Here is a 12,431-nt window from a genome sequence, read left to right as displayed (position 1 = left end):
AACCTTCAGCAAGCATTATATGTAATGAGGACGGGCTAGAAGCATTTCCAATAAGATCAGGGGTGAAACAAGGATGTCCATTATCACCACTGTTATTCAATATTGTACTGGAAACGTTAGCTTTAGCAATAAGAGAAGAAGAAATTGAAATATTAGAATAGGCAAAGAAACAAAGCTATCACTCTCTGCAGATGACATGATGATATACTTAGAGAATCCTAGAGAATCAAGTAAAAAAGTACTTGAAATAATAAGCAACTTTGGCAAAGTTGCAGGGTATAAAATAAACCCACATAAGTCATCAGCATTTCTATACATTACCAACAAAGCCCAACAGCAAGAGATAGAAAGAGAAATTCCATTTAAACTTACTGTAGACATTATAAAAAAATATTTAGGAGTCTGGAATCAGCAACACTGGAGCTCTAGGGGTAGGGGTGGGGAGTCTGGCCCCTGGAGGATGCCTACTCACCTAGGCCTTTCCCTTCTTTCTTTGGTTCCTCGCAGATGGATGTTTCCCTGCTGCAAGATGTTTCTCCCCCTGGGGCATTCCCTCTTGGAGTTGAGATTCCCAGAGTTTTGCTGATGAACTGGGAGACTTGGCTGCCAGTGAACACCATGGCATATGGTAGTTTTCTGAGCCAGTTTCCACTGGTTCTCCTGCCTGTACTGAGGCATTAGGGGGATCCTGGTGTTGGTGCTTGCCTGCTTCACCACCTGGGGTTCAGGATCTCCCCCGGTATGCTGAGGTGAGGCTTTCCACTAGCTTGATGGGACCTCTCCCACTCCGTACTGCTCCCCCTTCCCCAGGGCAAGAGGGGCCTTTCCAGTTAATCCCTCAGCTTCCAGGGCTACAGGACTGCTGCACATTGTCTTTCTGCTGGTTCAACTGTTCCAGGGTTTTTCCTTGGGCGATATATTCTGGGTTTTCAGAGGTTAATAAGGGGACGGTGAGAGCAACTTACTTCTTACTCCACCATCTTGGCTCCAGGAAGTGGAACCTTCATTAGATTCTTCCTAGAATGCATTAAATTCTTTTATCAGTATAGAATTGTTCTAATTCTTTTTATTCTGTGTTCCAGTTAACTTTTCCAGAAGGGAGGGATATACTGGGAAAGAGATAAAAGAAAATATCTGCTCCATCAGTGACTACTCATGCCTATTTCCAGTTACTGCTCTGAATGGAATGAAGGGAATGTTATTATTTATAGAAAGAAGGGGAAAGGCAGCAGCTAAGTTAGGATGGGGCACAAAAGCAGAAACTTCTGCCCCCTAAAATCTAGGCAACTTGTCAAGATAACTTGACAAAAAAAATTTAGATCTTTTAGCTGCCGTTTTCCTCTATTATCAGCAATTGTTTTCTATTAGGAGTCTTGTAAATCAGTACAATTTTAGTTTAGCCCAGAGTTTATTGTTCTGGATCAGAAATGTTCTAAGTGTTCTAAGGTCCTTAGAACATTCCTGGCTCCAAGTTTGCTAAATTACAATCTGATTCTATTTGAGAAAGCCTTGGAACCACTTTCATGTTCTCCAGGGTCTTCTGACCTTTCTGGTTTGCATCTACCCAGTTAGGTTGTGGGAAAAGTTTTGTAATGCACATTTGCCTTGGTGAATATATCTTTATTATCTTTCTATTTTTTGAGGGCTAGAAGTAGAAATAAAATGCTAGCATTAAAAGTACTAACTTCTTTCCCCCTCCATTTTTGATGTATTGGTTAACATATATTCTAAAATTAAAATATACAATTTAGATGCTATTCAGCAAGCTCTGAATTCCTATTTTTTACACACTGTATAGAATAGTCACATCTTCCAACTTTACATAGATTAATTCTTGATAAAATACTGATGCTCAATAAATGTTGATAAACATCTGGTTCAGAGGTTAGTAACCAGGGGTTCATGGCCCCTATGTGTTTTTTTGGGGGGCAGTCTGTTAATTTTATTTTTGAAAAACATTTTTACCTGTACCTCAATATAATTGGCTTCTTTTGTAATTGTATATATTTTGTTTTATGGATTTAAAAGCATTAACCTGAGGGGTCCATGGGATTCATCAAACTGCCAAAGAGGTCTACTTGACCAGTTATTCCTACATATTTCCCTTCTATGTAGAATAAATCCTTCTGTGTTTTGCCTCAAAATTTATGAAATTTGCAAGCAAACTTATTTCTCAAGTCATACTTTTTAACCCACTGATTTGCCCAGGAAGTTAACTTACTCATTGTTTCTTTTTCCCTTTTTGCAGGTAATTAAGATGGTGATGATTAGAGCTTGCTGCTATTTGTAGCTCAGTCTTGGTCATAGAGAGTTAATTGATATTGCATGGTTATCTGTAATGATTGACCTAGGGACTCTACTTTGCCATATCTCTTATATAGAGAGATGGAAAAGTCTGGGGAAAAAAAATATCCCTTAAAAAAAAACCCTAAAAAGTAATTTTTCACCCTTGGCTACTTATGAAAAGTCAAGACTTTTTTTCATAAATAGTTTTCCTAGGCTCTTCCCACTCATAAATACTAAAAACATGATAATTTTATTGAAAAAATAGTTGTATATGGTACTTTACACCATTCCTAAACTTTAAAATTAGATCTGTAAAATGTTTTAAAAATATTCTATACCTTTCTATTTTCCTTATTTATTTTTCTACAGTTTGAGGAAGGTCCAGAAATTTTACATTTCTATTCTTGGGCTACTCTCAGTTGAACAAATTGGAAAAGCATCCAGACTGGCTGATTGTAGAATCGCAGACCTAGAGCAAGCTAGAAGCAGCTTAAGAGATCAATCAGTCTAACCCAGAGGTGGGGAACCTTTGGCCTTGATGCCACATGTGGCCTTCTATGCCGTTAAGTGTGGCCCTTCACCTGAACCCTGGTCTAACCGTCTCATTTTACAGATGACTTAATTGAAGTGCAGAGAGGCTGTTACTTATGCCAATACTCTAGATAGTAAGCAAGAGGGGCAGGATTCAAACTTAGTTCCTCTGACTCCAAAAATCCACTGTATTGAATGGTCTTCCACTAGGTACTTATTCTTCTTTGTTATTTACTGAATGAATGTGTGGCTACATTTAAAAGTCAGGGAAAGGGACAGAGAATCTCTGATTTCATTGTTACAAGGAACTCCAGGATAAAGAAACTCTTTCTACTAAAGATTTAAAAGTTAAATTGTAATTTCTGGATTTTCTTCTCTTTTGGGTTATCTGTACCATCTCTTCCTGCTGTTGGATTGTCAGAACCAGGAAGTGATTACATAGTGCTACCAAGCTCTTCAAGCCTCTTCTTCCCCACAGTCATAATTTTCCAAGTTTGATTTTATATAGGATGAATTTTCTCTTTCTTTCCTTTTAGTTTTTATAACACATTCATTTCTGAATATGTTCCTCCTCCCATCAAGCCTTCCTATGTAACAAAAATTTAAAAAGAAAAAAAACCAGTTCAGCAAAACAAACCAACATATAGACTGTTTAACAGCATATGCAATATTCCACATACACAGTCCTCCATCTTAGTCAGTCAACTAACATTTACTAAGGACTGGGGAATGCAAGGAAAAGCAAAAACAGGGTCCCTGCCCCCAAGAAGCCCACATCATATTAGGGGAGGCAACACACATAAAACCCTTACATACAAGATACAAAGCAGTGTAAATGGAAGGAAATGTCAGAGGGAAGGCAGCAGCAATGTGGGAGACTGAGAAAGACCTCCTGATCCGAGCTGAGTCCCCGAGGAGGCCAAGGGGCAAAGGTGAGGAGGGCATTCCAGGCATGGAGGAAAATCAGTGAAGAGGCAGCTCTCTTATGAAAGGAGGGAAGTTCATTTTTTTAGTTCTTCCCCAGCACCTCGGGGAACTTGGTCCTTACAATCACAGGGAGCTCTGTTCTGCGTAGTCCTTTCTGACCACACTGCCCCAGGAATGTTGTATACGCATCCCTTCCCTGGTTCTGCTTACTCCACTATGCATCAATGCATACAAGTCTTCCGATGCTCCCCGAATTCCCCCCGTTTCTGGTTCTTAGGTGGCTGAACGTACTCTTTCATTACATTCATGCCCCACAGTTTGTCTGGCCAAACCCGCACTGATTGGCCCTGGCCTGGTTTCCAGCTCTTTGCTACCATAAACATTGCTGCCCTCACTGTTTTGGTCCTTTTGCCTAGCGAGAAACGTGAAACCCTCTTACGCTCCACAGCGCCACCTCCTGGCAGCTCCGCTCTCCGGGGCTCCTGGGCTCTGTAAAAAGGCGGGGCTGGCGCACACGTTAGTAGTGACGTCATCGGGAGAGCCACACTCCTAGGGCACTAGAGGGCACGCCTACGAAGTCGTTTCCAGAACTGCCCATGCCATTTGAAATGTACGAAATGCTTTTCCTTTTTTTTGCTTCACGTACTTTTGTGCTACCTGTAATGTTCCTGGGGCCTAGAGTTCGCCCTAAGCCCGTCAACCATCTTTCCCGGAGTACCGAAACCCCAACTCTCTCCCAGTCTCGCGATCCAGTGAGGCCGCAACGGCCATTTTGACTCCTGCGGAGTTGGGGGTGGGGGAAGGCGCTGTAAGGGAGCCTCAGCTAGGCAGGGAAGGGGGCGGGGACGGGGTTGGTCAGCTGATCCCTGGAAAGTTCAGCACGCAAATGCGGAAGCAGCCCGGCCCCGCGTCTGACCTGTTTCCGGCCGGTGGTACCGCACCGGCTGGCTTGAGACGTGTAAGTGGGAGGCGGGCCGGAGCCATGGCCGAGAAGAAAGCCAACGGAGGCGGCGGTTCGTCCGCCGGCACCAACTTACTCTTCTCTTCGGCTTCTGAGTTCAACTTCAATGTGCCCTTCATCCCTGTCAGCCAGGCCCCCGCCTCCCCGGCCTCTCTGCTTCTCCCGGGAGGTAGGAGGGAGGGCTGCGGGGGCAGGGTGTTGGGTGATGGGCACCGAGGGCGGTGGGCAGCCGCAAGTGTAAGTGGACGGGCATCAAGGCGGATGGGCAGGCGGGGAGCGGGCACCCCAAGAGGGAAGGGGCACCCCCGGCCCCGCCTAGGGGAGGCTGGCAGAGATACTGCTAGCACCCGAGAAGGGGAGGGGCAATGAGGGATGGGGCTTTTCCTCCTTGCCCGCCCCCTGCCTTATTCAGGGGAGTCTGGCGGAGATTTGAGCTCTCAGGAGTAGGAGTGAGGCGTCTGGATACTTCATGTGAGGGCAATGGGCACCCCAAAGGTGGGGATCACAAGAAAAATGGAGAACTCCCGGTCGGGCATGAGTCATAAAGGGATTGGAAAACCTTCTTCCCCAGCGTGATTGCAAGAGGGATGGATCACCCATGAATGCAGAAGAGTTCCATTGTGGAATAGGATACCCTGGACTTCCTGGATCTGGAGGTCGAAAGAGGGGCGAGCACTCTTCCCCTTTATCTCCCACCCTTCTGTTCTCCCCAGCGGGAAGGAAGAGGTTACCCTCTTTCTGGGGGTCATTGGAGGGTAATTATGGGGATAGGAAAGGGTGCTTGTTCTGAAGGTTGGGGGGAAGAGCTCTGAAGATCATCAGTCATCAAAATTTAGATGGAGAGCTTGTGAAGGGTCCAGTGACTTAGCTTGCCTAGGATTAAGGTTTTTAGTGTTGGGGAGTTGGAGGCTGGGTAGTGAAGCATTTTGGAAAGCAAGCAGATTGGCTTCTCTATACCTTGCCACGGTGGCAGAGGTACCGGATGTTGGACACTGAATGTGGAAGCCCCGTGTTTCTTTTGGAAGTGCGTTAACCTATGCCTGCCTTCCTTTTAAGAGCGTGTCTTGTGTGTATCACTCTCCCTCTAAAGATTTTCAGTTACTTACATCTGGGAAACTAACTTTAGCATTTAAATTCTTGTGTTTGCAGTTGAAATAATTTCACCTTTGGGAAGAAAATTAACAATACTTATTGTTAAAGTTGCCTCCACTTCCTCACCATACCCTCACATCTTAGTTCCTTGCAATCTGACTTTTGTCTCGATTACTGTATTGCAGCTACATTCTCTAAGGTTATGATCTCATACTTGCCAAAACTGTAGTCTTTTCTTGGCCTTGAGACTTCTTGATTTTTCCCTACTAGTTTGACATTGTTAACCTCCTTCTGAATACTTTTGTTTAGTTTTGCTCCTTTTTGCCTTAACATGGCTCTTTCCTGGTTCTCTTACCTCATTTACTGCTACTTTTGTCTCATCCTCACTCTTCTTAAATGTGGATAGCCTACCAGTCTTTTTTCAACTCTCTTTTCTTTGACAATACTCATTTTCTCATATATTATCTTTTGGAAATCCCATCCACTGTAATCATCATCTCTGTGGAGATGACCCTTAGACCTATGTGGACAGTTAAAATCCACCTGCTTCTCATTATCCTTCCTCTCTCTCTTTTCCCCAGTCCCACGTTTCCACTTTCCTTCTGGACATTTCTTCCTGAGTCTCCCACTGACACATATGCTTCAAATTCAGTATGTCTTAAACAGAATTTATCCCCCCTCCAAAAAAAAAGGTGACTTTTTTCACATTTCCTCATTTTGTTGATAAAATCTCCAACCTTTATATATCTTGTTAGTACGTAGTTGTTTGCATATTGTGTCTATTGTTAGGCTGTGAACTCCTTGAGAGCAAGGACTATTTCGCCTTATTTGTATTCCCAGTGTTTAGCACAATGCCAGTTACATAGTAGACACTTAATAAATGCTAGTTGACTAGTGACCAAGATTCAAAACTAAGTAACGTTTGACATTTCCCTCTTTTCCTAATCCCCCACATTCAGTAAGTAATGAAGTTATTTTCATTGCAATAGGCTCTCTACTTACACTGTTGCCACCTTAGACCCTCATTATCTTTCACCTAGAGGGTTTTGTTAATAGCTTCTTTTTTGGTCTCTTACCCTTTATGTAGCTGCCAGAATAATCTTGATTTTTTTTTCAGTGTATGATTTGAACATATCACTACCTTTTTCAAAAGCCTTACTCCTAATCCATCCGATAAAATACAAATCCCTTGTCCTGTCATTTAAGACCACTTACAGTCTAAGTCCAACCTACCTTTTCAGCCTTATTTAACTATGTTACCCTTCATGTACTCTCCAGCATATAGAAATGGGGACCAGTAATCAGTACAGAAAGAACCCTGCAGGCCACTTAGTTTTAAAATGTAATGTTATCTTTGTTTTATTGCCTTTTTATTTATTTTGATAAGTATTTCCCAGTCAACATTTCAGTCTGGTTTGGGTCACCCTCAAGAGTTTTGGCCGCAGACACCTCAGTTTTTCCTTGTAACAGGGGTACACTACTTACATCTCTGCCTACTGAAATCTTTCTATTCATTCAGGGCACAACTTTGGATCCACCTTCTCCAGGAAGCTATTCCTGATCCTTCTGTATGAAAGTAATTTTTCTTCCCTCTGATTTTTTATATTCATGTACCAGAAGTTATTCAGCCATTCCCCAATTGATGGGCATCCCCTCAATTTCCAATTCTTTACCACCACAGAAAGAGCTGCTATAAATATTTTTGTACATGTGGGTCCTTTTCAATAGGAAATATTTTTTTAAAAAATCAAAAGATTATAAAACAAAAAACTGGACTATGCATCTCTTTAAAAAATTATTTGCTCAATTAGGTAGTGCGTAGTTGGAGAGACAAATTAATAAAAGAAAAATTTACACAGAAGAGGGAATTCAGAAGGGGACAAAGACAAGCACAATAGTTTGGTATTATTGTGGTAAACTTAACATACTTTTAAGAAAAACAAGCTGTATATAATACAGCTGAATTGTAATGAATATAATTGAGATTCATGGTTTTATTTATGATCCTCTTTTCTTTTCAGTCTTTGTATATGGAAATATGAATATTTGTTGATATTTTTCAATTGGATAATAAAAATCAAAATTTTAAAAATGGCTTAGAACTATCATACCAAGGACTCTGACCAGGAAATTATTTGTTTGTTGTAGAGGAAACAATTGAGAATCACTGGAATGTTTTGAGGGGTGGAGTGACATGAGTAAAAATGGAAGACAATGAGAACTGGGTAGAAAATCTTTTAATATACTTTGAGCCACATATTTACTTGGTCCTGGCAGAGGATTTTATGCTGGGATTAGAGTAGGATGGATCAGTGTGGAGTAGAATAGGATAAGCCTGCATAATAATGATGTTATAAAACAATAAAATCATTGATCTTACAATTCACCTTAAGTTAAGATTGAAGGCATAGAAGGATTTAGATTTTGGACATATTTTTCTATCTTTGTTTTGTTTGTTTGTTTTTAGGCAATTGGGGTTAAGTGACTTGCCCAGGGTCACACAGCTAGTAAGTGTCAAGTGTTTGGTCTGAGGCCGCTTTTGAACTCATGTCCTCCTGACTTCAGGGCCTGTGCTCTATCCACTGCACCACCTAGTTGCCCCTTTGGACATGCTTTTCATAGGGATTGGTGATGATGTTTCTTATGAGACTTCACCTTGGGCAAAGAGATGAATGATGGGTCAAAGCTTTTGTCTGCCTTAGTTATTAATAATTGACTTTACTAATTGGTTTGGTATTCTTTAAATATCAGTTTATGGTGCTAGATGATTTGGGGGGATATAGTTCACACGGTGTGATTGCCAACAGATTTTTCATTTGTAGAATAATTGATTTATGTTTTGGAATACAATATTACATCTAATCTTGTCAAGAAAAATTAATGCATTTATTTGAATTTCATGTCATTACCATAAATAGTCACAGCCATTTGAGTAGCGAAGAACATAATTTTTTTTTTTTTGCGAGGCAGTTGGGGTTAAGTGACTTGCCCAGAGCCACACAGCTAGTAAGTGTTATGTGTCTGAGGCCCGATTTGAGCTCAGGTCCTCGTGAATCCAGGGCCAGTGCTCTATCCACTGCGCCACCTAACAGCCCCCTTGAAGAACATAATTTCAATGATTTATTACAGCGATTCAAAATTCATTGGTTAATTGGGTGAATACATTATTAGAATTATTTTGTGGTGTAACTTTTAGAGAATGGCATATGCTTTTTCAGAACTTTGTGGTAAATTTAATCTCAACTGTATTTCTACTGTATGCTTTATTTCAGAAGACTCTACAGATGTTGGTGAGGAAGACAGCTTCCTTGGTCAGACTTCTGGTCATACTACTTTACCACAGACATTTAGTTATTTCTCTCAGGTATCCAGCAATAGTGATCCTTTTGGGAATATTGGACAGATGCCATTGACAACTACAGCAGCACCTGTTGGAATACCAACATTATCTAAGCCTCCAACCTCCCTTCCTCTTACAACTGGATCTCCAGATAGTCCAAATACATTCTCATCACATATTTCAAAGACTCCATCTGTTTATAGTGTTGCACCTCCTTCACAGATGGGAATCAGTGCTTACCAGGCTTCTCCACATAGTAGTGTTCCACCTTCAAACTTTGCAAGTTCCCATGGGACACCTCAACAAGGATATAATCCATATCGCCATAACCCTACCAGTAGCAGAGCTAACCCTTATATTGCTCCACCACAGTTGCAGCAATGTCAGACTCCAAACCATCCTGTCCATCCATCATCCTCTGGACCACCTCTTCAGATGTATCAAAGTCCTCCTGGATCGATGCCACCGGTATAGAAATTCTCTTTAATTCAGTTATTTCTTCTAATTCTCATCACTCTTTTTAAAAGCAAGAATATGAAAGCTAATTATTTTTTATTTTGGTAAATAGTATTTTATTTTTTCCAGTTACATGTAAAGATAGTTTTCAGCATTCATTATTATAAGATTTTGAGTTCCAAATTTTTCTACTTCGCACCCTCCTCATCCCCCTCCTGAAGATATCAGACAGTCTGATATAGGTTATACAAAAGAATTGTAGAAATGTATTTCCACATTAGTCATGTTGTGAAAGAATAAAAAGAACAAAGGGAAAAACTACAAAAAACAAAAAAAATGAAAATAATGTTATTCGATCTGCATTCAGACTCCATAGTTCTTTCTCTGGATGTGGAAGGATTTTCTGTCATGAGTCTTTTGGAATTGTCTTGAATTCTTTTGGAATTGTCTTGGATCATTGTATTGCTGAGAAGAGCTAAGTCAGTAATAGTTGGTCATCGCGTGGTGTTGTTATTATTGTGTACAATGTTCTCCTGGTTCTGCTCACTTCATTTAGTCATGTAAGTCTTTCCAGGTTTTTCTGATATCCACCTGGAAAGCTAATTACTTTTAAAGAAAATGTGAAACCTATGTGCTTGGTAGTAAAAGCAGTTTTAAAGTAAGATCATTAGATTTATTCTTTCTTTTTATTAAAGTACTTATCCACTGAAGAAGTAACTAATTAAACTGAATAGCCTGCAAATCAAAAAGTTTTAATGTAATACAAAGTATGAATAACTTTATAAAATGAGAAATATCCAGGAGCAAATGTTTTGGGATATAATCAAGTACAATTTTAGTTTTTAAAACCTTAGTTATCAAAATTGATATACTTCTTTAGCTGCTTTTAGGTTTTTTCTTTTAGGCAGTTGGGGTTAAGTGACTTGCCCAGGGTCACACAGCTAGTGTTAAGTGTTTGGCCTGAGGCTGGATTTGAACTCAGGTCCTCCTGACATCAGGGCTGGTGCTCTATCCACTGTGCCACCTAGCTGCCCCCTTAGTTTTTTTTTTAATAGGGACTTGATCTAAATACAGAAATACTTTGTCATATGGTATAATGTTGGTAGAAAATTTGTGTTATCTTTTATGGAACTCTTTGAGTTTTAAAAAATTTTATGAATTGTTAACTGATTCCAGAAAGGAATTCGCTTGGAGTGAAAAATGAAAAGAATAAAGCGTCTGACCCACTGCTGCACAAATCAGTGATGTGGTGATGAGCATCGAGTGTAATTTGTAATCTTGTCTTGCTTTCATTCTAAAGTGTGGGAGACAGGCGTCACTAAGTTCATGTTTCACTCATACTTTGTCAGCACAAAAAGTCCCGAGGAAATTGTCTTTTCATGCCCTTAAAAAGTAACGATTTCTTTGAGTCACAGTTTTGTGATTCGCTATATGTGTCTAACTTGAAAAATTTTAGGTAGAAAAAATTTCTTTCTTTGATTGTAGGGATAGTTTATAAGATCACAAGTTTTCAGGATTACTTTTAGGTCTGAAGAGCTTGCATAATTATTATTTCAAAGATAATAAAAACTGACATTTGTTTAGAAGTTTAAAGATTGCGAAGCCCTTTACATTTGAACCTTAAAAGAATCTTTGAGGGAAGTATTATAGATATTATTATCCCAATTTTACAGATGAGGAAACTGAGCATCAGAGAGGCTATGATCACACAGTCATTAAGTGTTAGTAAGTATCTAAGGCGGACCTTGCTGCCTCCATGTTCAGACTTCTGCCCTCTGTGCCATGGTGCCTCTTAGACATGTAGGAGACGTGGGCTTTTTCTTTTCAGATTCCTCCAGCAGGACAGACGGTCTTGTCATCACCAGTCCAACAGCAGCTTCTGGCTAGGCCTGCAGCTCCTGTGATACAAGCATCACCTCCTCTTTTCCTTCAAAATCCATATGAGGCAGTTCAGCCCCATTGGTTTTATTGCAAAGAAGTAGAATGCAAACAAATATGGATGCCGTTCAGTATGTTTGATTCTGTACATCTTGAGGAAGTCTATAATTCAGGTAAGTACAAATTTTCTTTTTTGGGGGGGGTAGGATGGGGAAGAGGCAAGTGTAGGAAAAAAATTTTAGTTATGATCTGGGAGTTGAAGGACTTTATTCCTTTCTTTTCCATTGACTTTTGTGAATGTCAAATTACTTGTTTTTTTTTTTTAAGTGGGAAATGTTAGTAATACTTTGAGCAAGTGGTATATGTTGGGTTGAATGATCTTTCACTTTATTTAGAGAAACTGTTTAAATAAAAATCTTTATATAAAATCTATCTGTTCTTTTTTTGTTATCCTCTTTTTAGGGTAGCAAAGAACCATTTGGCTTCAGAATTTGATTTTTGTAAAGGAAGAATTTATGTCTTTGGAATATTACTCTGATTTTAAAACAAAAACATTCAAACAATGAATAGCAGTTACCTTTGATCTAGAAAGGTTTTTTTTGGACGTAGTCTTCTAGATCATTCTTGTGAGTTACTAGTTTAGTGTTTGACATGTAGAGGGATTCTTTATACTTTTGAAACTTTGATGTGTGTAATTACTGAGCTTAGTTTGTTATTTAACATATTTACCAGTATGAGTTTTAAAAAAACTTGACTTTTGAGTTCTTTGGTTTAGTTTGAGTTAGTTGGAATTGTCAGTGAGGAAAATTTCTCTACCTAACAGATCACTGCTTTTTTTTTTTTAAAGGCATTGGGGGTTAAGTGACTTGTGCAGGGTCACACAGCTAGTGAGTGTCAAGTGTTTGGTCTGAGGCCAGATTTGACTCAGGTCCTCGTGACTTCAGGGCCGGTGCTCTATCC

General features: G+C 39.9%; 1 protein-coding gene across 5 annotated transcripts in view; it reads left to right on the top strand.

Annotated features, from left to right (window-relative positions):
* The first annotated feature begins 4,337 nt into the window (after positions 1-4,337).
* SEC23IP (SEC23 interacting protein) overlaps positions 4,338-12,431 on the top strand; it is a 33,969-nt gene continuing 25,875 nt past the window's right edge. The window contains exons 1-3 of one of the 5 annotated variants that reach the window (XM_020988235.2): positions 4,338-4,354; positions 9,070-9,605; positions 11,422-11,644. In XM_020988235.2, the coding sequence (XP_020843894.1) occupies positions 9,201-9,605; positions 11,422-11,644 (628 nt within the window). In that variant the 5' untranslated portion in view covers positions 4,338-4,354; positions 9,070-9,200. Of the gene's footprint in view, positions 4,355-4,626; positions 4,875-9,069; positions 9,606-11,421; positions 11,645-12,431 lie in introns of those variants that run through there. The other 4 variants (XM_078151023.1, XM_020988231.2, XM_020988233.2 and 1 more) reach the window with 4 other exon arrangements.

Source organism: Phascolarctos cinereus, unplaced genomic scaffold (genome assembly GCF_003287225.1).
Source record: "Phascolarctos cinereus isolate Bilbo 61053 unplaced genomic scaffold, phaCin_HiC Scaffold_3;HRSCAF=262, whole genome shotgun sequence".
NCBI classification, from domain to species: domain Eukaryota; kingdom Metazoa; phylum Chordata; class Mammalia; order Diprotodontia; family Phascolarctidae; genus Phascolarctos; species Phascolarctos cinereus.
Note: the sequence above shows the minus strand (reverse complement) of the source record. Positions and strands in the feature narration are given on the sequence as shown.